General features: G+C 45.3%; 3 protein-coding genes across 6 annotated transcripts; 1 reads left to right on the forward strand and 2 right to left on the reverse strand.

Moving 5' to 3' along the window:
* Nucleotides 1-4,551: 4,551 nt before the first annotated feature.
* Nucleotides 4,552-10,201, forward strand: TUBB1 (tubulin beta 1 class VI). Of its 2 annotated transcripts, XM_086332756.1 has the most exons (4): nucleotides 4,552-4,708; nucleotides 7,523-7,631; nucleotides 8,276-8,386; nucleotides 8,523-10,201. In XM_086332756.1, the coding sequence occupies exons 1-4, from the start codon at nucleotides 4,652-4,654 to the stop codon at nucleotides 9,596-9,598; spliced, it is 1,353 nt and encodes a 450-aa protein (XP_086188882.1). In that variant the 5' UTR covers nucleotides 4,552-4,651; the 3' UTR covers nucleotides 9,599-10,201. The 2 variants fall into 2 exon arrangements, with proteins under 2 accessions (XP_086188882.1, XP_086188881.1); XM_086332755.1 differs by lacking the exon at nucleotides 4,552-4,708 and having other exon boundaries at nucleotides 5,327-7,631; nucleotides 8,523-9,738.
* Nucleotides 10,202-13,833: 3,632 nt separating this feature from the next.
* On the reverse strand, nucleotides 13,834-17,356 carry ATP5F1E (ATP synthase F1 subunit epsilon). Its single transcript, XM_086332760.1, has 3 exons — nucleotides 17,235-17,356; nucleotides 15,408-15,534; nucleotides 13,834-13,991 (listed from the first exon to the last, which is right to left on the reverse strand). The coding sequence occupies exons 1-2, from the start codon at nucleotides 17,264-17,266 to the stop codon at nucleotides 15,411-15,413; spliced, it is 156 nt and encodes a 51-aa protein (XP_086188886.1). The 5' UTR covers nucleotides 17,267-17,356; the 3' UTR covers nucleotides 13,834-13,991; nucleotides 15,408-15,410.
* A 596-nt stretch (nucleotides 17,357-17,952) lies between these two features.
* On the reverse strand, nucleotides 17,953-27,759 carry PRELID3B (PRELI domain containing 3B). Of its 3 annotated transcripts, none has more exons than XR_015139255.1 (7): nucleotides 27,617-27,759; nucleotides 23,444-23,612; nucleotides 22,238-22,327; nucleotides 21,616-21,686; nucleotides 21,401-21,503; nucleotides 20,487-20,614; nucleotides 17,953-19,917 (listed from the first exon to the last, which is right to left on the reverse strand). XR_015139255.1 is itself a non-coding variant. In XM_086332759.1 (7 exons), the coding sequence occupies exons 3-7, from the start codon at nucleotides 23,579-23,581 to the stop codon at nucleotides 19,798-19,800; spliced, it is 522 nt and encodes a 173-aa protein (XP_086188885.1). In that variant the 5' UTR covers nucleotides 23,582-23,612; nucleotides 23,719-23,842; nucleotides 27,617-27,759; the 3' UTR covers nucleotides 17,953-19,797. The 3 variants fall into 3 exon arrangements, 2 of the variants coding, with proteins under 2 accessions (XP_086188885.1, XP_086188884.1); XM_086332759.1 differs by lacking the exon at nucleotides 20,487-20,614 and adding an exon at nucleotides 23,719-23,842; XM_086332758.1 differs by lacking the exon at nucleotides 20,487-20,614.
* Nucleotides 27,760-27,983: the final 224 nt, after the last annotated feature.

Consider the following 27,983-nt stretch of genomic DNA (forward strand, 5'->3'; position numbering starts at 1 on the left):
CACTCCTAATGGCCCCTCAGATGTCATTTTCTTACTAAGACATTTGGAAATTTTTCTGCCTGTGAATCAGAAGCAAACATTGTAATTCACCAGTCTTCTCTAAGTTATGCAAGGAACTTTGATGTGCTCAGAAGTGGAAGCTCAGGGCGGATGAAATCAATGAATTCTCTGAGAACTTTGTTTTTCTCCTACTTGAAGTTCGTTTGCCAAGTGGAGGATGCGAAGAGCTCAGTCTGACCACTGGAGTCACCTCTGCAGGAAGTCTGGGAGCAGCTGATGTGGGGTTTCTTGATGACACTGGTTTTCCTTATCATCTTGGTCCTGTTCCCATAATAGACCCGAGTGTCATCCAGGAAGGGGCTTTCTGCCACAGCATCTTGTCGAGGGCTGTTCCTCACAACGAAGGGCTGGCCTGAGGGTGCTTAATCATCTCCAGGGTCCTCGGGTGTGTGGGGTCGCCCCCGGCGTGCAGGGGACGCCTGCCCTCTGCCCCCCGGAGCTCAGTTCAGGGCCTATCACTGTCACCTGCCTTTGTCACAGCCCTTCTTGGGGGAGAAGATGGCTTTGTCACTCATCACGGATGGTCGCTTTAAATCCCTTGCTGTGCTTCAGGGCAAGGGATCACCTTCTGCCTGGCAGAAGTGCAGACCTTTGGTCACCCAGGGGGGCCTGTTCACCTGTGAGTCAGGAAGGGGGCACTCCCAGGGGCCTGAGAAAGCCACTGTGTCTCCACCGCCTCACTGGCTCTCGATGACCCGGCAGCCAGAGGGCTGCGTGTTCCCCAGGGGAGCAGGTACCTTCATAAATAAGGACAAAGGGGCAGAGACGGGCTGGTGTCAGCCCCACTGCGTGTCCTGCCTCTTGGTGCTCCCCAACATGCTAACTCCTGCGCCCTCAGCAGCTCAGGCCAGACACACAGTAGGCACTCAGGACGCAGGCCCAGGAGACAGTGGCGTCTACACAGTCAGTTGCATCGCTGCCTTCCATCATGTGAAGCTGACTCGAAAAACACTGCCTGTGCAATGGTTGAGGGCTGCTCAGTTCTTACCGCAGACTTAGGCCTTGGGACCACTATTGGGCTTTCCAGGTTTGAGGGAGGTAGGCCCCCAATCCCAGCCTCCCTGCCTGGCATCCGCCCCCCCCCAACTAGCCCCCACCCCTGACAGCTCATGCCGCCCAGGCTGAGTAAACACCGCTGGCCCCACCGGAATCAGAGCAAACAGGGTTCCTCTTCTTCCCCCTTTTTGCCACCATTAACAGAAAAACCTTTTAAGCACTCATCTGGAATTCTGACAAACTCAGGTGACCCAAGGAGGGTGCTCCAGGGTGGAGGCTGGGGGCGCCCAGCTTGCTGGACTGCATTCCTCCGACATAGAGTGAAAACGCAGGTGGAGGACACCCCCAGACCCTCCCAGCAGCTCTGCCCCCCTCCGCCTCCTGTAACTTTCCAAAGTAGGTCTGTGCTGACTCCACGTACCGTCCCTGTTCCCCGGAACCATTCACACGGTCAGCCTGGATCACCTCCTAGGGAAGGAAGAGAGAGTCCCACCCCGCCCGTTAGAACACACTGCTGAATAAACACATTATTGGCTGTGGGGAAGCTTGCCCTTCTGAGTGGGGCTGCTCACCCTCGCCCAGCTGTTGGTCTGCACTCAGCAAACATTGACTGAGGCACTTTGGGGACTCGAAGGTGAAGCGATGCAGCAACTCTCAGGCTGTTGGGGAGATAAGGCAGGAATATAAGTGATGAGCAAACAAGGCTGAGCGTTGGAAACTGCCACCAAAGCTCTGGGGCCACCGGAATGGGGGGTGTCCCTGACCCCCCAGGGTCTGTCTCCTGCTCCAGCCTCAGAGACGCAGGGGCCTGCCAGGCCGGGGGAGGATGGGGAGGGCAGGTGGCAGCACCGAGGGAAGAGGAAGGAGTAAAGGGGAGTGGGGTGACCTCCATGGGAGCTGAAAGGCTCATTCTGTGTGTGTGTGTGTATATATTTCTTAATATATATTTAACTATATTCTGTTAGTTTCAGGTGTTTAGCACAGTGATTCTTTATTTTTTTAATAAATATCTATTCTTTTTCAGATTATTTTCCCATAAAGTTTATTACAAACTATTGGGTAGAGTCCCCTGTGCTGTGCAGTAGGTCCTTTTGGTTGTTTATTTTATATATAGTAGTGTTTATCTGTTAATCCCAACCCCCTGGGACCTTCCTGGTGGTCCAGTGGCTAAGACTCCACTCTCCCAGTGCTGGGGGACCTGAGTTCACTCTCTGCTCAGGGAAATAAATCTCATACGCGGCAACTAAGACACAGCACAGCCAAAAAAAAAAAAAAAGGAAGACTCAACTTCTGAATTTATCCCTCCCTGCTGTATATTTTTTACTTTGTGAAAAATACTGCTAAGCACATGCATATTTCTTCTCTTGGATTTACACTGTCTCCTCTCTACCTTGGGGGCAGCCAAGTCTGGAGCAGACGCAGGTGTGAATGAAGTGGTCATTCAACTTGGAGCAGGAAGAACTTTCCAAACTAAGAGACATGTCTCAAGAGTCCTCATTTCTAAGTTTGGAAAGATTCACTAACTCTTAACACGTCCCAGTTTGCTTAACCTCTCTCTCCAAGTGTTACTCAGTCATTGTTGCCCTGCTGTTTCAGAGAAAGTTGCGTGGTGACCTTGAATACCTCAAAGTGTCTACTGAAAATAAGGGCTTGCATGTGCGTAGTCCCCAGGCCAAGATCAAGTTCAGGAAATAGAAGGTGGCTGCAATGTTATTATCCTATCTACACAGTCTGTGCTCAAACGTCCACAGGTGTCTCCTTCGTGTCCCTTACAGCAACTCTTCCCTGGTCCAGGACCTGACCGAGGGTCATGGAGCTTTTAGTCTGCACGTGATGTGTGAGATCACCGGACAACAGACAGGAGTGGGCCTGCGGCGGGCACCATGGGACAAAGTCCTTCTTCCCTACCTGTGGGTTTCCCTCCCAGCATTTGCCTCAGCTCTTCGCTCTGTGGTTGAACTCCTCCTGGGAGGACAGGAGACTATTTTTCCCAGAAAGTCCACTGGGGATAACTTCCCTGCTCATGTCACTGACCTCACATTGGGGTTTCCCAATGTGTAGGAAGGCATGTGGTTTAGGAGCTGATGGTCAGGCTGGGGCTTGCAGGGTGAGAGGTGATAGGCAGGGGGCTGGTGGTGAGCCTCGTTTGCTGGGAACATGGGGCTGAGCATCTCCTGTGTGGCTGGCCCTCACTGGGTGTCAGGGAAACGTGGCTGGGACTCTGGGTCTGAGGGACTTCATCGTTTGGTAAAGGAATCAAAGTCACTGAGACCCCCATGACGAGAGCAAAGGGGCAACAGAGCAGAGTTGGGGGGGCGGTGCAAAGGCACAGCCAGGCTGTGTCCTGGGCAGAAAGGTGGGTGGGGCAGTCACAGGCTTTTATGTTAAAGGGGGCCTTGTCATGTCAGGGAGGGGCGAGTGACCGCCAGTATGAACAATGTGCTGGGAGACAGCAGTCGTGGGCTGAAAACCCCACGGCCCAGTGTGGAGGAGGGAATATTCCAGAACCCTGACCATGCAAGACCAAAGTCTCGAGGGGATGCTGAGATGGAAGCCTGGAGCCAGGTTAGCAAAGGCCTTGATGGCAAGCTGGAGAGTTTAGATCTTATGTCTCCATTCTGGTTTCCCAAACTCCCAAGAACATGTCACCCATACAAATTTGGCCAAGCTGAAAAAGCAAACTTTCTCTTATTATCATTCTACTATTGGGCTTCCCAGGTGGCGCTAGTGGTAAAGAACCTTGGGAGACATAAGAGACTAGGTTCGATCCCTGGGTCGGGAAAATCCCCTGGAGAAGGGCATGGCAACCCACTCCAGTATTCTTGCCTGGAGAATCGTCATGGACAGAGGATCCTGGTGGCCTACAGTCCATAGCGTTGCAAAGAATTGGACACGACTGAATGACTTAGCAAGTTTTTTTTTTCTATTAACATTAGAATATGCAACATAAAAATAAGAACTGTCCATCTATGTTCCACCTCAGCACCATCAGTGGCTTTTAGAAAAAGCACAGCTGAAGACGAGGGAGCCATGGCAAGTCTAGAGGGAGGATGGGGCGATGTCTAATTGGTTGTATGTATGGCTGTAGTGAAGCCACTTCATACTCTGGAATTTGTGGACTCATCTGTCATGCGATGCATTTAGACAAATGGATTTCTAATTATACAACTGGCTTGGGTGGGAAAGGTCTCTGGAGGTGGTCCTGGTCGCCCCAGTGAGCTAGGAGTCTGACCAACTGGGGGCCCAGAGCCAGTGCTGGTGCCCAGAGTCTACCATGCAATGCCGAGGCCTGGTGCCAGTCTTGTAGGCAGCGCACACAACAGCAGCCTTTGGTCTTGAACTCTAGGAAATGATCGGGCAATATTCCGTGCTGGGAGAGGAAGAACTCCCCCTTCACAAGGATGACAGAGCAGAGAGGGGCAGGGGCTGGGCCTCCAGGCTGGACACACCCTTGGGTCACTGCGGGAGGCAGCCTGGTCAGTGGGTCCTGTCACTGCGATGACCAGAGTTGTGTAAGGCTTGTGGCGGTGACCAGCAGCTCTCCCAGACTGGGGACTCGCTCCAGGCAGGTCTGATCCTTGGGTGCAGAGCAAGGATGCGTGAGATTGTACACATCCAGATTGGCCAGTGTGGCAACCAGATTGGAGCCAAGGTAAGGAATGTCCAGTTACTAGTGTTGGCCTGTCCATGATCCATAGCATAGCCAGCTCAGAAAAGCCTCTAAGGTAGCAGGGAGGACCTGAGCCCAGCAGATCCATGCACTTGTCCAGTGTCTGACTTACTGATGTCAAATGACGCCTTTAGTGGTTAAAGAGACTGAAGGCATAGGAAAAGGCTTAAAGGGTAAATCTAACTCCTGTTAATTCTGTGGACAGTTCTGTGTGTATAAAACACCTGTCAATCATTTTTACTTTGATCACCTCTGCGTTCATATCTAAAACCAGTAATTTTGTCTCAAAATAGTTTTCCAAAATTTCTTGGGAAAATTTTTCCACTGTATCACTAAGATAGCTTTCCCTCCCCTCCTGTATTTATGTTCCAGTTTAAAAAGATCAACTACTATTTTATTTTGAATGCAACCAAAAATCAAAGTGGTAAACCTAAAATTTTGGGGGTTCAGCAGCAGAAATAATTAAAATATATCCTTTGTGATATAAGTTTTTCTCCTCCTCCATCACATTTTTCTAAAAAGTACTTGGTTCTATTGACCAATGCTAAAAAACAGATACCAGAGCCCAATACCTCCAAGTCTAAGTTTTAAAAATTTATTTTTTTAAAGATTTATTTATTTATTTTTGGCTGTGGTGGGTCTTTGCTGCTGCACATGGGTTTTCTCTAGTTGTGTCCAGCAGTGGCCACTCTTCATTGCAGTAGGGCTGGATGGGGGAAGCTTCTCATTGCAGTGGCTTCTCTCGTTTCAGAGGATGGGCTCTTGGGAGCCTGGGCTTCAGTAGTTGCGGCTCACAGGCTTAGTTGCTCCATGGGATGTGGGATCCTCTCAGACTAGGGATCGAGTCGGTGTTCCTTGCATTTCAAGGTGGATTCTTAACCACTGGACCGCCAGGGCAGCCCTCTTCAACTCTAATTTTAAAGTGATCGGTTCTACTATGAAACAGCTGTCTGATTATTCTCTTTACTATTTTGAAATTACTTCTACTAGTATGAATTACATTAAAAACTTTATTGCATTACAACTTGAAAGTTTATATGTGATAAGATGATGTAAAATTTACCATCTGTAACCATGTTTAAGTATCTACTTCAGTAGTGTTAAGTACATTCACACTGTCATGTCTCCAATCTCCAAAATGCTTTTCTTGATAAACTGAATTTAAAATCCTTTTTTCTTGCAAAACTGAAACTTGGTGCACACCATTAAACACTGCCTCCCCATTCCTCTCCCCTGCTCCTGGCACCTGCTATTCTACTTTCTGTCTCTATGAATTTCATGAACATATAACAGTATTTGGCCTTTTGTGAGTGGCCTGTTTCACATAGCATAGTGTCCTCAGGGTCCATCCCTGTTGTAGCACATGTCAGAATTTCCTTCCTTTTTAAGGCTGAATAACAATCCAGCTGTATAGATAGATCACATTTGTTTATTCAGTCATCTGTCCATGGGCAGCTGGATTGTTTCCAAATTTTGGCTACTGTAACTAACGCAGCTATGGAAAAAATGAAAGTCTTTTAATACAGGTGTTTAAAACCCGGGGCAAAGAAAATGACCGCTTACAAGGAAGATGTCATCCTTCCTTGATGGAGTGATAAGACGTTCAAAATTAAAACACACAGAGAAGGGAGGCATGGGCCCTTACTGCTCTGAATTTGGAAGATAAGGTGAAGATAGGATCCAGGCAGGGAGTGAAGGGTCTAGGCAGGGTCTCAGCTCTGGGTCCAGAAATGTGCTGCCTAATGGTTAAAGACCCAGCAAAAACTTATTATTTGGGGCCATAAGAACTTTTAAGCCATTTTTTTTTTTAGTCTCACTCCTGATTTTATTTTTTGGTATTTAAAAAAACTTTTAATTGGAGGATAATTGCTTTACAGTGTTGTGTTGGTTTCTGCCATACAGCAATGTGAATCATCCATAAGTATAAACAAGACATTTAATTTGTGGTTTCAGAGAACTTTCTTTTTTTTCTGCTGATAATTTACTATAAAACAGAGTCTTATATTAATAAGATCAAGGCCAAGCAGAGCTATCATTCATAAATGTGGTTAGAAAAACAGCCTTGGGGATTGAACATAAACGAATACATTTTCATGTATATTTGTGCTTCTCCAGGGTAATGAAAAGGGGCCATTTCAGTAACTGTATCCATAAAAGCCTGGCACATATCTATATAAATAATATGTGTATGTGACTGAAGGTATAATATGTTTCAAATAGTTACCAGAAAATGGCTATGCATAATTTTGAATTGAGGTCATATCTGATCATCCAAAATGCGCGCTGTTTAAAAGCATGCATAGGTGTCCTCGTGATGGGCTTTTGGGAAAAACTGCATGAAAATAAATCCACAAAGTGGAATGAGATGTTATTGTGCAGTCAGATAAGAATTCAGTTTATTTTCACTTAATGGGATCTATACTCTGCTATCTGGATGCATTGTAAGGATGCAAGTGTAGAGATACACTGTCTGATGTGAAATTCTAAAAGAACAGCATTAATGTATACAAGGGCCTGAATTTCACAAAAACGAAATCCAATTTGACATTTTATGTGTTGTATTGAAGCAGTTCAGGTGGATATAAAATGCAGTCTTCATCTTCATGGCTAGCAGCAGGGACAAAGCATAAATTTAGGAAGGGGCGAGCAGGTGGGAAAAGGGCCCCAGTGATAAATCTCAGGGAGGAAAGCGGACCCAGAGCCCTTGCTTCCTGTCTTTCTGCTCAATCTGCCGGCTCCAACGTGGCCTTCAGCAGGATCCCTCTGCACACTGACCTTCTCTCCTTCTGCTTTCAGTTCTGGGAGGTGATTGGAGAGGAGCATGGGATAGACTGGGCCGGGAGCTACTGCGGGGACAGCGCTCTGCAGCTGGAGAGGATCAGCGTGTACTACAATGAGGCCCATGGTAGGACGCCGCACTGTTGGCCTCGGTCACCAGCCCCGGGGACACAGCAGAGAAAGGAGGGCCTGCGGGTGATGTTCTGAGAGCTACAAAGGGTAGCCCGGGCAAGGCTGTCTCTGGTCACTGGAGGGCCACGCTGCCAACACAGACTGTTTAGACCCTGACCTTCCTTTCTGGTTTTTATTATTTTATTTTTTCCCTTATCTTCCTTTTCTGGTTTTTATTTTTTAATTATTATTATTATTATTATTTTTTGCCATGCTGTGTGGCTTGTGGGATCTCAGTTTCCGGTCCAGGGATTGAACCTGGGCCCTGGGCAGTGAGACTGCAGAGTCCTAACCACTGCACAGCCAGAGAACTTTCCCTTTCTGGTTTTTAAATACAAAGTAGAGTCAGTTCCAATAGGAACAAAATCCTCATCACTGGCAAGAGAACAAACAAAATCGACAATGGTGGAAGAAGTGATTTCTGAAGCTTTTTACAGATTTCTGTGATTGTTGTCGGGGTCTAAGCTATCACTGCCAGTCTATCTACCCAAGACACTTTCTAGAAGGCCTTTTCCCCCTCACCCAGGTTCTATTTTGATGAAACATGAACCTTCAGAAAAATAAGTTATAAGTTTGCTAACTTCATATCTTTCTATGCAGGTAAGAAGTATGTGCCCCGAGCAGTCTTGGTGGATCTGGAACCCGGGACCATGGACAGCATCCGATCCAGCCGAGTGGGGGCCCTCTTCCAACCGGACAGCTTTGTCCACGGTAGGTTTTTCTGGAAGGTTCCACCGGGGAGAGAGCAAGAGTGCCTCCTGGAGGTGTGCATCCTCCCCAGCCCCCATGCCCGGTCCTGGGGGGGTGGGGGTGGAGAGGGGTGTGACCGAGTCCCCTGTGCCCACAGGTAACTCTGGGGCCGGTAACAACTGGGCGAAGGGCTACTACACAGAGGGCGCCGAGCTGGTGGACAGAGTGCTGGACGCAGTGCGCACCGAGGCCGAGGGCTGCGACTGCCTGCAGGGCTTCCAGCTAGTGCATTCGCTGGGTGGGGGCACGGGGTCAGGGATGGGCACACTGCTGCTGGGCAAGATCCGCGAGGAGTACCCCGACCGCATCCTGAACTCGTTCAGCGTGATGCCCTCACCAAAGGTGTCGGACACTGTGGTGGAGCCCTACAATGCCGTGCTGGCGCTGCACCAGCTTGTGCTCAACTCTGACGCCTGCTTCTGCATCGACAACGAGGCGCTCTACGACATCTGCTTCCGCACGCTGCGGCTCAGCACGCCCACCTACGGGGACCTCAACCACCTGGTGTCCCTCACCATGAGCGGCATCACTACCTCTCTGCGCTTCCCGGGCCAGCTCAATGCTGACCTGCGTAAGCTGGCCGTGAACATGGTGCCCTTCCCGCGCCTGCACTTCTTCATGCCCGGCTTCGCGCCGCTCACGGCCCAGGGCAGCCAGCAGTACCGCGCGCTGACCGTGGCCGAGCTCACCCAGCAGATGTTTGACGCCCGCAACACCATGGCTGCCTGCGACCCCCGCCGCGGCCGCTACCTCACCGTGGCCTGCATCTTCCGGGGCCGGATGTCCACGAAGGAGGTGGACGAGCAGCTGCTCAACGTGCAGACCAGGAACAGCAGCTGCTTCGTGGAGTGGATCCCCAACAACGTCAAGGTGGCCGTGTGCGACATCCCGCCCCGGGGGCTGAGCATGGCGGCCACCTTCATCGGCAACAACACAGCCATCCAGGAGCTGTTCGGCAGGATTTCCGAGCATTTCTCGGCCATGTTCAAGAGGAAGGCCTTCGTGCACTGGTACACCGGTGAGGGGATGGACATCAACGAGTTTACTGAAGCTGAGAGTAACATCCAGGATTTGGTGTCCGAATACCAACAGTTTCAAGATGCCAGAGCAGATGTGGAAGAGGAGGAGATCGGGGGGGAAGCAGAAGTGGAACCGGCAGATAAGGAACATTAACTGCGAGAGGCCCTGCCTGAGGCTGGCTCTTCCGGAGCGCTTTCTATTAGGATGAGCAAGTCACCCCTGGGAAGGCAGGCCGATTCTGTACTGCGACACAGAGACCCACCTGCAGCCACTCAGCCTTAGCTTTGATGGGGGATTTCGGAGGGGGGGTGGGGGGGAAGTACTGACAGGCACTAGGGTCTTGAAGAGTGTGGTATTCTATGCACAAGCTTGATTTTATTCTTTTTAATAGGCAGGTGAATTAACTGTAAAGTGCTCCCTTTGTTTAAAGATTTGATTTGGCTGTTTGCTATGTGTGGAGATGGACTGTGTGGATGGGGTGGGGGAACCCCTGCAGGCGAGGTTAAGTTATATAGGCATCAGCTACCCTGGTAAGTGCCTGGGGATCTGTACTTGTTGGGATCTTGGGACTGTTAAGGCTCTCACTGTAGGTTCTCTCTCAATGCATGGCCTGCTGCCCACTTGTTCACATCTGCTGACCTCCAGGAAAGTCAGGTGACTGCTTGATGTTTGGGAGCCACACAGGAAAACAGGAGTCAGTGACCACTAGTAAATTGTGGAGATTGTGTGTACACTTCAGCGTACCAACTGCAAAAAGGAAAAGGGAGGAAAGGAAAGTGGGAGTCCTTCCCGAAAAAATACCCAGGCAAAAAGCCCCACAAAATGACAACTCCAGTCTTCTGATCTTTATGTCTGAATAGCCACCTTTTAAAAATATTTTTAAATTGGCTGTGCTGTGCAGCATGTGCGCTCTTTAGTTCCCAGTCCAGGAACTGAACCTGCATGCCTTGCACTGAGAGCTCAGAGTCTTAACCACTGGTCCACCAGGGAAGTGCCCTGTATAACTAGCTCTTAACATATATGTAGATACTTTAAAGTTTCTTATTAATGTTTGATTCTGGGAATTCATTCATCATCTTTGGTTCTTCTTGTAAAGGCTATTTTGAAATGCCCTTTTCACTTGAATGCAGAAACCCTCCTGAAGGGGCTTTGCAGCCACCCTGCTCTTTAGAAAGGGCACATGCAGGCCCAGCGACCACTGAAATGGAGGAATTAAGCAGCGGTGGCTGTAGTGTCCTTCGAGGTTATGGAGGACACTGTCTCATTAGGGAACTTTTACAGTTCAAATTAATTTGCAGAAGTTGCCATAAATGTTTGCATGATGACACAGCTTTAGCCATTACACAATTTTAATCTGTTCACATTACAACGGACCAAATACACAAGAGCGTAATCAAATCATCCATAACTTCTTAATTACAGTTTACCTATTTCTGACATATTGCACTGCCATCCCATCCACGAAAGGTTTTAATGGCTTTCTAGAATTACCACAGAGTTATCCAATTGGATCCATGGGCAGCCAGTGATGGGAGGAACTATCTACTTGCAGGCAACTGGGTTTTCATCTCCTATTTGCTTTGTAACCTGCAGTAATAGGGCAGCCAGTGGGTGGGTGATAGTAGCTCATTTTGAGAAACTTCACTCTCTTCACGTGCGTATCACGAGGAAATAACCAAAATATGCACCAAGAGAAAAATTCTCTCGATGTTTGTATTGTGACATGCCTTTTATCTACAGAATTAAAAAAAATAAAGTTTTAAACACTTTCTACTTGTGGTTCAAAAAGCACTAAAACCGAAAGCAGATTTAATAAGAAACTGCACCTGAATTACTTAGAGTTCATAACTTCTTTAGATGCTAAAAAGAAACATAACCTGTGATTACATAAGAATTTATACGCATGCTTCCTCTGGCACTTTTTTCACTTTCTCAAATCTAAAAAGGCAATTAAATAGATGCAGAAAAGGATACAGATCTAAAGTTTAAAAAACACCAACAAAAACCCTGCTGATTTATATTACTGTAAAGATTGTTTGCTCAATAGTAATCATTAAAGTACAAAGAAATTCAATTTTAAATGGCTAAATTGCTTTATTTCAGACTAAGTAAATTCCTTTTCTGGGAGCCTAACTGCCCAGACTTATTAATGTTGAGTAGTTAAAAATATTTCAAAATGCATCCCACTATCCTACTCTTGTCTGGTGAAGTGAAAGTTGCTCACTTTCACTTCTGACTCTTTGCGACCCCATGTCTATGGAATTTTCCAGGCCAGAATACTGGAGTGGGTAGCTGTTCCCTTCTCCAGGGGATCTTCCCAACCCAGGGATCAAGCCCAGGTCTCTCCTATTGCAGGCAGATTCTTTACCAGCTGAGCCACCAGGGAAGTCTAAGAATACTGCAGTGCAGTAGCCTATCTATTCTCCAGGGGATCTTCTCATCCCAGGAATTGAACTGGGGTCTCCTGCACTGCAGGCAGTTTCTTTATCAGCTGAGCTAAGTAGATATAGATTAAAAAAAAAAAAAAAGCAACACACACTAAAACCAAAAGAAATCTGTCCCAATTTTGAAAGGCCTCTTCCTTTAGCTGTACAGTGGTTACAGCAACATTGGTCTCTCCAAGACCGAGATGGTAGACTCAGGATTTTAGAGCATGTTTGATTCCTTCACTTCACACACAAGAACCTTGTTTGAATGAGGAGACTGAATCCCTCACAAGTCACGCAGGTGGTTAGTGAAATACCCACAACTTGATCTGACCAGGCCCCCTGGTATTCTGGACACAGTGGTCCTGCCAGCTACCCAGTGGGGCGTGACGCAAGGCCTCATGGTACAGTTCAGGATTTTTTTAATCATGGAGAAAGAACCGCACAGAATCTCTACTGAGCAGTGAATCTGTCCTTTACTCAGTTAACTTTAATCCTTTCCTTATCACAAGGCCTGTCCCTAAGTCTCGACTCTAATTATTCCATCTGCCTCCTGAATAAAATGACTTATCTCCAATTAACTTGGCTGGAAATGATTCAGCCCTTTGCCTATCAGTTACTTTATTCGTCTGGTATCAGAGGCCCCATGGCCTTGTGAGTCATTTGTTTCTGTCCCAGTAATGAAAGATGCCTCCTGGTACCTTAATTGTGGGGACTGAAGCATGACAACTGAGGGGCCCTGACTTCAAAAGCTCAGGACAAAAGCCTCAGGCACAGGGCTCAAGGGGCTCCTAAGCTGCTTCTGTTCAGCACCCCCGCTCCTCTTTGCACGCCCTGTGCCGAGAATGAGATAAAACTTACATACAGGTCAAGAGTCTGGGGCAGGAAGTCCTCTCCAGAAGCCAAGAACAAAAACGTTCTCTTGGGCTCGTCCTCAGCGTGGCTGAGTGGCCCTGATAAATTATATAGTGAGCTTAAGTATCAAGGTGAGAGCCGTTCCTGGGGCAGAAGCTGAAGTGTTTCAAAATTTCCTGTCCAGCTGTATTTCTCCATCCTCCAGAAGTGGTTAACAATCAAGCAGTTCTAACTCTGCAGTGGGATTTTATTTAGCCAAGTGCTTTCAAGTTTCAAAGAAAGAGAAACACTGCACTTGCAAAAATTCTTATCTCTAAGTATTTAAAGGGTAAATGAATTACCCCAAAAAGTACACTGGACGGCTGTCATAAGCACGCCTGAGACCTGCAGTCCAGAGCCTTAGATTTTCATGTCAGCTCAGCCATCAACTCTGTAAGCAAGTTAATGAGTGGTTTTGTCTAGTTTCCTATGAGAAACACTCCCAGGATATAAAAGTTCGTTTATAAGACAAAGTAAAAGATATTTTGTGCTTGATAATTTCAACATTAAAAGTACTCCTCTATAGGTTTTAAGTGCATGATAAGAAATGAATACCACAATTTAGTATTTTGTTTCCTAATCTATGTTTTAATAATCATTCTCACTTAGTCTACTGGCTAAGTGGCACCACGTGGATACGACAGGTGCCTGCAAAGGAGGATGAGGCCAGCAGACAACCCACTTCCCCTCCCCCACCCCTGGCCACTAGCTCTGACATGGTGTCTGCAATTTGAAGATAAGGAGTAAGACAGCTTTGATAACAGAGCCCAATTCTGTCAATTTATGTCATGAAAAAGAGCACTATTTTGAGACATTTTCAAAATGTCTCCTGGATCCCTTTGGTCACTAGATATGACATCTCTTCTTCCTTTAACTTTTTGGGTTTTTTTTTTTTTGGCGGCTGTGGGATCTTTGTTCCCCAACCAGGGATTGAACCCATGCCCCCTGCAGCTTGGAGTGCTAACCACTGGATGGACAGAAGTTTCTGTTCTCCTTTTATCATATTCCTGCAGCCGTGCAGATGGCTCCCATAAAGAAGAAGTCTGACAGAAATCAAAAACCAACAGCTAGAGTGAACTGTACTTTAATTCACTGGCATTGTCAATCTATGAACAAGACAGGTATTATTTTGTTTTTTTTCCATGAAGGGAGATGGTTTCCAATCTGCTATAATATGTGCCCACAGCTTCACCTTGAACATGCAGCATTCAGGCTGTACTCAGGGTCTAGAAGGAAAAGAGAAAATCCAAGTTGCTGGTCCTTTTGTTTTCTTAAAAATCCAACACAAACAGGGGAAATAACTTCCTTACAACGAGCTGTATAATACGATTACGGCTTCAGTTCACTTGGCTGGTGATAAACCTTGGCTCTCAGATGTAAAAAGTGTGGGTTCACCTGAGAGGCCCTAGCCAAAGAGGCACTTCCTTGCTAAATAAAGCCAAACACTCTCCCCACAGTTAAGAAACACTCTGTCTTTAGAAGACGTTGAGGCAGTGGGGACTCATTCCCTGTACAAGGTATAGACAGTGGTCACTGTGCTGTTTACTGGAGCCAAACCCTACTTCCTGGCCCCAAGGACATCGCAAGGTTGAGGGCAATCGAAGCAGGGTTTGGATCAGCCATGCTGCAGGCAGAAGTGGGGTGATTTTTCTCAGTTAGCTCACTGTTAAAACAAAAACAACCCAACCTAAAGGTCTCATCCCTCAGAATGATGAGATTAGACAGAGAGCCCCAACAGAAACAGGGCTCAATTCAAAACACTGCATCTCCAGACTTGTAATAAAATATTTACTAATTTAAAATGAAAATGAAGAATGCTTAGGGGAGACAGTTCCAATAAGTAAAACTGCTCATAACCACAAGCTGCCAAAGGATTAATATTTATCACATTTCCTGGCTACTGCTGAAAATTTTTTTTTAAAGCAAAACAAGAAAATTAAATCTGAAAAACATCCCTCTGGTAATTTGCCTCACTTTATCTTTGAAATAATAATGTCAAAAAAAGTGGTTTAGAGATCAAATCACTTTAGTAGTTTGAACTTATCAACTGTACGAAACTGTCTTACTTTGCAATGCCAACATCAGAGGTGAAATGAACCAAACTCTGAAAGCATAATAAATTTAGCAAAACAGTATTCACTGCAGGGTCTTGATGATTTTAATGCTTGATAAGAAATCAGGACCCTTGCCTGTACTGGCAGCCCTTATGCTTGAGAACACTAGCAGATGTGGGGAAAATAAACTCTTAAAGAAGAGTAATTTTTCAAGCTTCTGAAGTAGTTACATAACTCCAATAACAATTATAAAGTTGGGAGTTTATCCTCCAAATATTTGATTTTGTGTAGACAAATGAAACAGGTTTAATTAAAATAAGATGGCCGATGGCTCTTTACCTAAGCTTCGCTAAATGAACTAAAAATCAATGTGGCAATTACTTCTGCTTGTCAGGGCCTCCCAGTGACATTCTTTGATTAAACCATGGGACTTCTACAACCTGTGTGCCTCAAATTATCATCCCACTAACTCTAAATGTACCAACTGACCAAATATGGACAGCTATTTTTGAGAGCTGAAATTCGATTTTTTAAAGCGTTCTAAAAACTTACGGTGCAACTCTTTTTCTAAATGTATCAGTAACTTACAGATTATTCCTTTTTCACTTTCACAATTTTTATGGTGCTGCCAGAAGTCTTCATGGCGTTTGCTTTGAATTCAGTCTTCAGTGCATCTCTGACTGCTTTTGCACAGATCTGGGAGTATCGGATGTAGCTGGGAGGAAATGAGAGAGCAAGAAAGCTAATAATCAATGATCCAGCCAGACTGGTTGTGTGACTGTGCTTTTGTTTTCCTGCCTATACTTTTGGTTTCATTGTACATTATTGTAGAACTGAACTTTAAAATAAATGAATGACGCAAAAGGAATATATACAAAGAGAAATAAGACCAGAAAGAAATGTATCAAAGCCTTCATTGGTATTAGAATGGGAGATTTTTTATTTTTCTTTGCACTGTTTTCTCTTCAATACATATGAATTTGAACTAAAAGATGCATAGATTTATTAGAGGGAAAAACCCACAGCACAGTCCTAAATGTTAACAAAGGGTATAACATGACTGTACTTTTTCCCATTTGATTTCAACATTTTGTCTTTTATTATTCTTACAAGATAAAGCATACATAATTAAAAGAGGAAAAAAACACACCTATTTTGAATGAAAAGAGCTCTACTTCTGATTATTTAAAGGTTTTCCTCAGAATACTGGATTCTGATTCACAGGTCTGCCATTGAAAATAACTTCCCAATCAAAGTTTCTAAGTTAAACTGAGAAGCCCTTAGAGAACATCATCAATTCGAGCAAAATATCTGACAGCCTGCTTCCTGTTTGCTACGTGGGACTCCCATCAACACCTTATTTTCCAGGAGATGTAAGCTCACTTTTAACACTCTTTGAAAACAGGAAGGGGAGTTTGCTGCTGACTATTTTCTCATATTTTCAGGTTTGTTTTTTGGGGGACTAGAGATAGGAGTTCAGATTCTTGCTTCCATTCCTAGGAATTGGTGACCTTTGCATCTTTTTGTCTAATTTGCTCACCTGTAAAAACAACAGCACAAAGCAGAAGGATAACAATATTTGTCCCACTGGTGGCTGGGAGGATGAAAGACCAAGTGAGGTGAGCAGGTCTGCCCCACCTATCACGTGGTAGGTGCTGCCTCTGAGGGGGACCATCATGCCTCCAATCCTACAGAACTCTACCTCGACCTTGAAAATCAGCAAACTCTTGGGTTGCCCAGTCATATACCCACAGGTCACCATTAGGAGGTGCTACTTAATCTAGTCAAGTAACAAGGTGTGTTAACCTGAGCCAGGTGAGCAGCTCAATCGGGTGTACGGGCAAAGAAACCAGGTGTGACACCTAGATCCACGGTTTCTCCATCTCACCAGAAGCCGTGGCCTCCAGTGTGTTCCATATTCTGGCTTCCCAGGAGCCACCACTCACCTGGGGCAGAGCTCTTTACACCTTGTCAAGGGCTTTCACCCGTTTTACCAATAAACCTGACAACAGGAGTTAATTTTTAATGAAGCTAGAAAGAAACAGCTACAGTGACCGTGGTTACACCCAGAGAATCCCTCCGCTCTCTCGAGCTCTGTTACTTTCAGAACCTCAACTGAGTCCAATTCAAAGGCCAAAGGCCGCGCGGGTGAGAAGCGCCGTCCTTGAGAAGACATGGCACTTGTCGAGGGCGCTCCTGGGAGCACGCAGGTGCTCGGTGACACCCGGCAGGTGCCGGCAGGTGCTCGGGCCCCGGCGGCCGTGACCCTGGCCCAGCGTCTGCAGGCCGCCATCTTGGGACCTCACTCGCCGTGCCGACCCCCATCCGCGAAGCGCCCGGCGTGACCTCCGACCCCGGGCCGCCCCGTACCTCCCCGTGCCCCAGAGGTCCGCCTTTCCCGAGGCCTGGCCCTACCTGAGTCCAGCCTGTCGCCAGTACGCCACCATGATGTCGCGAGAGGGGGCGCGTCGGGCCGAATCGCGAAGACCTGTCAATGTCGGCTCGGCGCGCGGCCCGGCTGCCGGAAGGTCAGGTCTGAGAAGCGGAAGGGGCGGGGCTCCGAGGCTGCCAGTCCCGCCCCGCCTTCCCGGACGGCCTCACCGCCTCGTCGCAGAATGCTCCCCGCGCCGTGAGCCAATAGGGGCGCGCGACCCGTGCCGTGGTTGCCAGTGCAGGTGTGCCTCGCGGGTTTCCGTAGTAGCCTTGCCGGGGCTAGAGGGGAGGCGTGACCACCTGGCTCTGGTAGCGCGGGACTTTGAACCGCGTCGAGGCCCGTGTTCTGGGCGCGCCACCCCTTTCCCGCCCCGGGACCCGACGGCCGGGTCTGGACCTTGACGACGCGCCAGCACTACCGTCCCGAGTTAACAATTAACCATGGCAAGCCGACCCTCGACAGTTCCGGGGTTTCAGGCCAGCCCAGGGTGGGTAACCAGACCAGGCAGCAGAGCCCGGCCAGGGGAGCAGACCGGACATCGGAGGAAGGGAGGGCCGAAGCGCTGCGCATCCAACCTAGAATCTAAATCTTGGGCGCTGAGCCGGCTCCAGCACGTGGCATTAGGCGAATTCTTCCAAGGATAAAACACTTTTACTCCTTGCAGTTATTAGAAAGAAATTATAATCAGGAAAAACATCATAGTTAAAAGGAAGTTTTTATTAACAGGAAGTTTTTTAATTAAGATCCACCTTTAATATTAAAAAATATGCTACATAGTCTGAGAGCCTTAATTCTAACCCATGAAAACCAGTATTTCAGTCCTCTCAAATGCTTAACAGGTAAAAGCCATTAACTACCAGCTACTTTACTAAAAGTAACTACACTGGAAAATGAAAATTTATAGATTATTAGAATAAAAAAGTCAGGATAACATTGTTTAGAAATCTTTTTATCATTAGGCTATTCTGACACTTTCCAGAACAAGTATAATTTCCAGAAATTATACAGGGTAATTTATTAAATATCAATATTTAGCAATGTTTTGTTTAGTTGAAATGCTATTCTAATTGTAAAAAATGTTATAAAAATAATAAAAAACCTTATTGGCTTTAATGTGCTTTTACAAATGTCCTAAGAAGCCTCAAGCTAAACAGTACTTTAAGTAGAAAAACACCGATTTTTAAATTGGTATATGATTTTTGTGGTTTATATACCTGTATTAACTGGTTTCTTTTGTAGGAAAACTGACTAGAAGTTTATACATTAAGTACTGTGAAATAAAGGCAAGAGCTCATCACCTTTTAATAACAGTACTCTGTATGCAACAATTCCAAGGATCATAGATATTCTTACTTAGTGGTTGATAATTAATTGCCTGTTACAAAATACACATATTGGACTGTTCATCCAAAGCAAGGATTTCCTATAAATAAAAGCTGCAAAACAGCTCACAGGGTGCTTTAGGCCAATGCCTTTTTTTCCCACCCTATTATTTTTTTCTTCTCCACCACCCCCATCCCCCGCAGTGACACAATGTTATTAAAAACATGAAGTCCCTGGGATTTATGCTTCAGATCAAGACATCATTTGAGTAATTTCAAATGATGTACAGCTCTTCATGTAACAAAGATGTTTTGTGGTCATAATTACTTCACAAAGTAATTATATTCAAATAACCTGACATATCATGCTTTAGCAATTACAGAACCGTGATTTTGACACATGGCAATTTAAGTTAAGCAAATGTGAAATGCTAAAAGATGTGAACAGCTGTTCTTCTGTTTAAGTTTAAGAGTGCTGCAAAATTCTGGTAATGACTTTATTTCTTCAGTTAACATAACCAGCCCACGATACAGCATACTAAATCATAAAGTACAAATCCAAGGAAGGTAATACCTTTACTAAGTTACAAAACTTTGGCAAATCAGTACAGTACCCTTTATAACACAATAAAATGTACTTTTGTTGGAGTCATTTATTACTTTCGTGATAATTTTTACTCCAAAAAATGTTGAGTATGAAATTAAAGCATTGTGATTTTTAATGGTGGTTTATAGCAAATTATTTCATACAATTAATGTCTTTTTAAAACGATAGTTCCTCCTTTAACAGTGAGTTCCCTCATGGAAGCTCTCCAAGTTTACTGCAGCAGGGCAGTCTTGCGTACGCAGAAGGGGCTCTGCTTGGTTCTGGGGTTGGTCCAAAGCCAGGTAAGAGTTCCAATGCATGAAAAGCTTTAAAATTCTACCTTAAGGAGGTTTCCTCAGCCAATACCAATTTCCAAGCATACTTTTCAAAAAGCTTAAAATTTTGCATAAATACTGGAATCCTCAAAATCAGTCATTTCAGACAATACTAATTTCAGCTGATCCCTTTTATTTAGAAACCCTGCACCTCTGTTTGATCAAGTCACATAGCTTTTCTTCAGCTTATTTAAAAAAAAAATTCTACCTAAAATAGAGTTGTATTTTTTAAATAACAAATAAATATACTGCCAGCTTGTAGAGAGCTGGGGAACTGGGTGCCATCTATCAACCTCCATTATCATTTCTCCACAAATGCCGCTGCCGCCATTGGTGTCCGTATGCTTCCTCTTGCTGAAGCTGTCAGTTCCTCAATTTCAGCATTTAATTTATGTATTACCCACTCCATTGCTTCTCGGCCCTTAAAAAAAAAATCCAGTATGTTTACTGATAACCAAGTGAGGGCAAAGGCATGCATGAATAGCACATCAGGAAGTCACAATGGGTGGAACAAGCGTAACTAAACCTCACTAGGACAGTTTTTCTCTTTGTATTTTCTTCTTTAACGTTATTTACCAAATATCAAATGCTTTGAGAAACTGGCTTGATCTAAAACTGGTTTTTGTTTGCAAAAGATGTTCTAAAAAGAATCTACAATTAAATGATAGTCATGTTTTACTTTATGATTAGAATGGTCCCCCTTCTGATGGTGAGGTCAAACTCCATTTCTCTTTTTATGTCCATATTTTACACCAAAATGCTGTCCGAGGCTCTGGTCTAACTTGCTCTCCAACCCCTCTCTCGTGGGACTCTGTGTACTTCCCTGAGGGACAGAAAGAGGAGCACTGACTGCTTCTGGCCTTGGGGCCTTTGCATGTGCAGCTGATCCACCTGGACCACTCCCTAGCAGACCCCTCACGGCCTACCCACCCCTCGCTCAGAACTCAGCAGCAACACCACTTACTCAGCACTCATGAAGCACTCTCGTACCTTTCTGTACTTTTCCTTTCCTAATGCCGTGTTGTATGATTAATGTCGCCTTCCTCTTAGTTCCACGAGGGCAGGCACCACGTTTGTTTTGCTCCCCGCTGTCTCCCCAGTCTAGCCTAGCACTCTGCCTGACATAGAGAAGGCATCTATGAATATCTTTTGACTGCTGAATGATATTACACGTTATAAAACAGTGCATTAGGCATCTCTTTCTCTAAACTTACTTTATTTTAAATCATACATTTTCAATGGGGCAAAAATTAGTTGGGGGGTAGTAGGGAAAAATCTCATTCTTTTAATATATAAAGCACAGACGCAGACCCATATATCTCTGAATCTGTAGACATAATGTTTGGCATTAAATAATTTCTCAGGGTGGGGATAGTTAGGAGAAAATATCTACAGTGGATCTGGGGGTGAAGGGAGATGATAATGAGAAACAGGCTGAGAATCTATGCTTTCAACAGTGACACACATCTTCGCCTTCCCCTGCCCCCAAATGCTGGGCCCCCAGCCAGATTTCCCATGATACCTCATTTACTCTTCATACCCAACCCTGTAAGGTGGCTAATTAATCTTCACTTCACAGATAGGAAACTGAGGTAGAGAAAGGCTCACTTAGTTAACTGCCCAAGATGAAAGGCTGGTCAGAGTTACAGGTGGAAATTACAGGTGGAATGTGAACTCAGACACACTAGACCCAGTAACAGCCCACATGGCGTCATGTTGCAGTGGCTCAGCTCACAAGGACAGCTCTTCTAAGAAATGACCCAGGAAGAACAGCAAGCGGGAGGGACTTCCCAGGTGACCCAGCGGTTAAGACTCTGTGCTTCCACTGCAGCGGACCTGGGGAACTAAGATCCCACAAGCCTGCACCCCACCCCCCCACGTTAAGTGAGAGCAGCCTTACTTACTTTATTAGCATTTGATGATATCGTACTTGCCATCAGCCCTTCAAGGTAACTGCCGAGACTGACTCCTTTCACAGTAATTATGGCTTCTTGAGTCAAAATAGTTCTAGAACAAAACACATTGGCACAGCTTCAGGATGACCTAATTTTCATTTTTCATACTTAAGAAAAATAAAAATATATTGTAAAATAAGCTTGTTAAAATACTTTTCACTTACTTTTCTGGGTCTTGAGGATGTGGTTTGTATATAAGTCTCTCATCTACTGAAACCATATTTGTAAATGAAATCTACAGAATTAAAAAAAGTCAAATAATGTCGGGAATCAAGATTAAAAACATTTCCTAAATTAACTCACAAACCAAAATCCTGCTGGGTAAATATGCAAAATAGCATATAAACCACTTTGATATTACTATGTAAATAGAACTTTTCAATATTCATTGCTTACTTTTTATTAAAAAAGTAATAAATTTGACAAAAGCACCATAATAGTAATAATATACAGTGATTCCAAATTCATTTTATTGAATGCTATCTCCTAGAAGTAACAGGCAGGCTCATTAGAGCACTGAGGCTGCAAACAGGCAGAGACGGTCCAGCATCTGAGTAGGAATTTCTTAGACCAGGCTGAAGAGTGTACGTCCACTTGTGTATCAACTACAAGAGGGAACGGAGGAGGGAGTGGCAACCCACTCCAGTATTCTTGCCTGGAGAATCCCATGGACAGAGGAGCCGGCAGGCTACGGTCCATGGGGTCGCAAGAGTTGGACACGACTTAGTGACTAAACCACCACCACCACCACAAAAGAAGAAAAAACTAAGCCAGGTAGTTACTTACATTTGTAGATTTAAGTTCCATTGTTTTCTCTACAGGATCCACTACAGAATGTTCTTGCACATATGTTTTGGTTCTTGCCGCACCAATAATCTAAGTAAAACATTTGGAATTAGTGATCAGAGGAGGATTTCTTAACTAGTGTTATCAATGTTTTATTTGTAGGTAAAGATGTGTTAGTATTTTGAACCAAAAATGTGTTTTCATAAAAAACACAAGGAATGAGACAAAGATCAGAAAGGAGGACCACTTAAGGGAGAAGATGAGACTCCTAGACACAAAAACCTTCCGCAGAGACAATTTAGCCACCAGCCAGCTGAAAACGTACGCAAGACAAGGCAGGATGCGGAAACTGCCAAGGTTGCTGTGGAGCAGTGAGCCTGACATTCGGGAAACATAGATGGAGAGAAAGGAGAGCTTCAGAGTGTCTGTCAGGGCTTCCCTGGTGCAGTCCAAGGGGGAGGATGCGGTGGCTCTGCTCTCCAGGCAGAAGACCAGCCACTTCACAATGAAGGTAACACAGCACATGCAGGGGCACTCCCACGCTGACCCCAAGCCCATCCCAACCCTGCTCACTTCTTTGTCCTCATCATCTAGTGCAGCAGTTAGAACAAAGGAAGCAGTTAGCACATTCCTGGTGAAAAACATGTACTTCCGTTTTCTGCATGGGCCCACCTTCTATGAAGAGGGTTTCTACAGATAACTTGGTCCACTTATACTAGGATTCTCTCCCATCATGATAGACTGGATCCCTAAAACCTGCTCCCTTGAAAGAGCACAGATTTACATTTTCCAATGTATAGGCAGAAGCACCAGATCTTGGAACAAACCTGGCCACGGCAAACTGAGATTATGCCTCACTTAACGTCGCAGCACCAATGACCCCAGCAGCTGCCCACTAACCACCAGCACCAAATCCCAGCTGCCATAGCTCAAGCTGTTGGCAAGGTAGGAAAAGCAGAATAAAACTTTCAGATCACAGAGCATTAGCTGGCTTCCTTCAGAAGGTTTTATCAGGTGACTTCATGAAGACTGTAATAATATTTCTAATTCATTATACACTCATAACTCAAGTTTATTATAATACAATTTGAACTGATGCAAAAATGACATTCCAAATTGGCTCCCACCACCTATTTGAAATTATAATGTGATCTAGAAAACTTCTCTCCAGCAGTCACACTGCTTCAGGAACAAAGGCACACTTACAGACTTCACAATGGAAGGCAGTCCCCACTCTGTGCTGAGAAGTCTATGGCTGTGCAACTTTCCAGAGGGATCTATGTGTCTGTCCAGTACATCAACTCCAACCACACTCGGATTCATAGGATTTGGGTATTTCTGCATTGCAGCTGTTGTAACGGTTTCCCATGGATGGCTGCAGACACGAATCAAAAATCAAACCTTTAACAACATGCATATAAATTAAACCATTTATATAACTCATCAAATTATTCTTTACACTTAAAGTTTACTTAATTTACCTAGGGAAGATTATTTTCTGAAATGTTGACCGGAAGATGATTTCAGGGGACTCAGTCTACATTATGGACGTGTACAGATTTCAGTCTTTTTTTCAGTACACAGGCTATGTGTCACAGCTGATGCCTGCAAGGTTAAAATAACCTATAGAACACTCCAGTAGTTTCCTGAGTCATATTTTCCACTCACCAGTATCCTCTCACACATAAATTTTGTTTCTAAGAATCACTGATTCATATTAAACATGTACTTGCCTCTAATAATGTAATAAATAATTGTGACCCCTCCAGCCAATCTTTTTATTCTTTACTTTCCTCCAAGGAGTGGTTCTGACATCTGTTTTGAAAAGGTCACTCAATATACTGTTTTTTTTTTTTAAGATACTCCTAATGTGCCATTTTGGAGAAGGCAATGGCACCCCACTCCAGTACTCTTGCCTGGAAATCCCATGGATGGAGGAGCCTGTTGGGCTACAGTCCATGGGGTCGTTAAGAGTCCGACACGACTGAGTGACTTCACTTTCACTTTTCACTTTCATGCATTGGAGAAAGAACTGGCAACCCACTCCAGTGTTCTTGCCTGGAGAATCCCAGGGACGGGGGAGCCTGGTGGGCTGCTGTCTATGGGGTTGCACAGAGTCGGACACGACTGAAGCAACTTAGCAGCAGCAGCAGCAGCAATGTGCCATTTTCTAATAGTCTCTCTTCATCAGCCTTTGCTTATGAAGGATTAAGATGGCAACAGCATCATGGAACTTGCAGCATCTTTATATTACTGGAAAAACACGTGTACTTGGGTGATTTACAACATAATGTGCATTTGTTCTCTTCACAGTTTACCTGAACAATATACTTATACAAAAGATACCCCTTTCAAGTGAGCCTCTGACTAATTACAATGAGCATTAAAAGTGACTGATTCTACATCTTCACTGAAAGAAAGACAAGATCTGGAGATGGTGTTTCAAACTTCACTTACTGATAAACGACACAGCACGGCTTTTTATTTTTCTAAAAGCAAAACAAGTAGGTACTAATCTATTTTAACTTTTCAGAGAACTAAGCCTAATAACTTTTTGTGGACAGAAGAAAAATCTCAACCCCACTCGCTTCGCAAAACCCTGGACAACCAAAACCTTTTTTTTTTTTTAATTTACTTTTAATTGAAGGATAATTGCTTTACAATATTGTGCTGGTTTCTGCCATACATCAGCCATAGGTATACCTGCTCCTCTCTCTTGAACCTCCCTCCCATTCCACCATTACTCTTAAAGCTTTCATTTTTGCTATTCAGAAATGAATCCCATTGTATTTTTAATCTCAAGCCTTATTCAGCATTAAGTGCAGGTATACAAGCGAATCTATTTCACAAATCTAAACAATCCCCACAAAAAGAAGTGATAGGGGACAAGCACTCTGACTGTTACCAAGGCAACTAACTAAAATGAGAATCAGATGAGTGAGCCCATCCCTGTCTCCATCTAGTCAGAGACTCTGGATAGCTGGCTTCCTGGAACTTATTCTCTTCCTCACCTCCTCTAAAAAAATTAGCAACTGCAAGGTTTCAGGATGGTTGTATGTTATTTGTAATTCAGTACTTCTCTCCTCTCTGGGCCAACCTGAAAACACTGATGTTGACTTAGCTTTATAAAACACGTCTAGCTCAAAAATCACAAAGGATATATATGACAATAAACAATCTTCCAGAAATTCATTTTAACTGAATTAATGTAATCATGTGAAAAGACTTCACACTGCAAGACATTCAAAGATTGTGCCAAAGGGCAGTCAATAAGTGGAACTGGTGCTGGCCTGGTGAACTGTCCAATTGTTTCACCTATAAAATGTGGGAACACTGTTCACTGAGGCAGCAATGATGTCTTGATTATTTACCAAAGTGGAATCGATCCAAAGAACAGCGCCTGGTGCCTAGTGGGCTTTCATATTTGGTGTAAGAATCAATGAATGACTTCAACTAGATACCAACTACATGCTAGGCCTCAGAAGGAAGTCTGGCAACTCAAAGATGGGAAAGACACAGAAAGTCATCTAAGATGACTTAGATGTTGGTTAGTAACATCCTTAAGATGGGAAACATAGGAAAAGTGTAAAATTTGAGAGCGGAGATAAACAACTTCATTTTCAGGGATGCTGAGTTTGAAAAGCCCGCAGAACACTGGAGCAGAGACACGCTGCTGAAACCTGAAAATAAGGATTTGAAGGTCAAGAGAGGCTGGAGCCCTAGGTACAGATTTGGCTGCTGGAAATGTGTATGTATCAGCTGGGACCTTGATCAAGAAGTCAGATTATCTGGGGAGAATCAGGGCTTCTCCCAGAACATACAGAGCATTTATGTGAGTATGTCTATGTTCTGGGAGCAGAGTCTCAGAGCCTTCATCAAATTTCAGAGAAGTCTGCAACAAGAGAAAAATTAAGAATCTCTGATGAAATGCAAGAAGGCCAATAGCAGAATTTCACTGAGCATTTACACTGAAGGGGAAAAAGAGAGGGAAACATTAAAGAAAAGGGCAGAATGAGTGAAGAGGAGGGGTGGGGAACAACCTAGGGAGAAGAGTGTTAAGGAAGAAAGTTATAAGACACAGTGGAAAAAACTTAAGCATTTAAACCCAGAAGAAAACTGCAAAGAAGAAACCACCCATGATTCTAATGGTTCAAACAGAGTAGAAGAATGTGACCTGGTTAAAGAATATTAAAAAGACTACAAATTCAGGGTCTCCCCCCTAAAAAATAGTAAACATTAGGGAGAAAAGAAACTTTCCCTCTGATTCTAACATTCTCTGCTTTCTAGGATCCAGCGAACTCCTGCATGTGTCTGATTTGATAAGAATGTAAACAGTCTACAACATGTTTTAACACTGCCTTCAGAAAAGTCGTTTTGTTTTTAAACCAAATGGTTACACTAAAACATACTACCAAAGCTATAAAAATTAAAACAGTGTGGCAACAATAGCAAGATCAGTCAAATAGGGCAGACAGCTCAGAAATGGATTAAAATATAAATCACAGCAGTGTTTTAGGATGAAGGCAGCATTTCAAACCGGTGAGAGGAAAAATTATTAGTCAATAAACAGTGATGAGATAATCGATCAACAATTTGTTCAGGCAAAAACGATACAGGGGATTCAAGGCATGGTTCTTCTGCACAATGAATCATGGAAGCAGCAAATAATTTAATTCTCAACATCCAACTGGTTTAAGACCTTTTTCCTTAGTAAACATTTCCCCCTAACCAGGAGATGTTAATGAACATGGCCTCAGAGACATCTCAGTGCTGTCAGGCCCTGACAACACCGTCATCTTCCATGTCTCAGACGACGGAAATGGGTAACCCAAGGTCACACAGCTTGTCAGAGTCAGGGCTGTACCTTGGACTCCAATTCCAAGGCCATAAATTGCAATTCCTCAAGGCACGAAGCTGCTGGAAAAAGTTCCACTTCCTGGTCGCCTGAGCTCACCCTCAATTCACATTCCGAGGTTAAGAAACTCTACCTGAAGGTGGCGGGGCGACCAGAATCTCGACAGTCCACGCCTTTCTCCAGGATCCTCGGGCCTACGGGGCTGTCAAGGACCTCGTGTTCGGCGCCGCCCCTGCCACCCGAGGGGGCGTCCCCCAGAGGAAGGCCGCAAGGGCCCCATCCCCAGTCCCCTCCCGTCCGGCCGTGTCCCCTGGGAGCCCATTTCTGGGGTGTCCCCAGGGTCGTGACCTTGGACCCCACGCCCCGGGCTCCGAGGCGCTCGGGCCCAGCTCCCCACACTAGGCCCGACGCCCAGAAGCTTCTTGAAGTGCGCCGGGGCCTCGCCGCGACTCCGGGCCCAACCTACCCTCCTACCCCCAGTTGCCCCGTGACCCCCGCCGACCTGCTCCTACCCCCAAACTTACTCAAAGACGTGCTCCGAAGTCCAGATCTTCATGGTGTCGGCGGCCAGCACGGTGTCCGGGCGGCGTTAGGGCACAAATGAGGCAAAGAGGCCACTCTTGCCCCCGCCCCGCCCCTCAGCCGCCCAGCCGGCCATCCAGTGCGCACGCGCCGTCGGGCCCGACGCGAGGGACGTCCCGACGCGCTGCCCCACGCCCTATCCCGGCCCGGGTTTTGCCCCAGCCTTGCGCGCGGCGCAACGGAGCCCCGCCCCTTAGCGCCTGTCGCACCGCGCCGGCGCAGTTCGAGGGCCGCGCTCGGGGCCGCAGGCGCGGGCGTTGTACTGCGCAGGCGCGGCACAGGGCTTACGGCCCGCCCCCTCGAGGGCGT

The sequence above is a fragment of the Bos grunniens genome, chromosome 13 (genome assembly GCF_055505025.1).
Source record: "Bos grunniens cultivar Pamir isolate PY7600 chromosome 13, Bosgru_T2T1.0, whole genome shotgun sequence".
NCBI classification, from domain to species: domain Eukaryota; kingdom Metazoa; phylum Chordata; class Mammalia; order Artiodactyla; family Bovidae; genus Bos; species Bos grunniens.

Excerpts from the sequence above, each read along its gene's own strand:
- TUBB1 (XM_086332755.1), top strand. The coding sequence starts at position 7,313 with ATGCAGTCTTCATCTTCATGGCTAGCAGCAGGGACAAAGCATAAATTT. Across the intron at positions 7,632-8,275 it reads GTACTACAATGAGGCCCATG|GTAAGAAGTATGTGCCCCGA; the intron begins GTAGGACGCCGC and ends CTTTCTATGCAG. Across the intron at positions 8,387-8,522 it reads ACCGGACAGCTTTGTCCACG|GTAACTCTGGGGCCGGTAAC; the intron begins GTAGGTTTTTCT and ends CTGTGCCCACAG.
- ATP5F1E (XM_086332760.1), bottom strand. The coding sequence starts at position 17,266 with ATGGTGGCGTACTGGCGACAGGCTGGACTCAG. Across the intron at positions 15,535-17,234 it reads TGGCGACAGGCTGGACTCAG|CTACATCCGATACTCCCAGA; the intron begins GTAGGGCCAGGC and ends ATTTCCTCCCAG.
- PRELID3B (XM_086332758.1), bottom strand. The coding sequence starts at position 27,648 with ATGAAGATCTGGACTTCGGAGCACGTCTTTGA. Across the intron at positions 21,687-22,237 it reads TGGAACTTAAATCTACAAAT|ATTTCATTTACAAATATGGT; the intron begins GTAAGTAACTAC and ends TTAATTCTGTAG. Across the intron at positions 21,504-21,615 it reads CATCCTCAAGACCCAGAAAA|AACTATTTTGACTCAAGAAG; the intron begins GTAAGTGAAAAG and ends GTTTTGTTCTAG.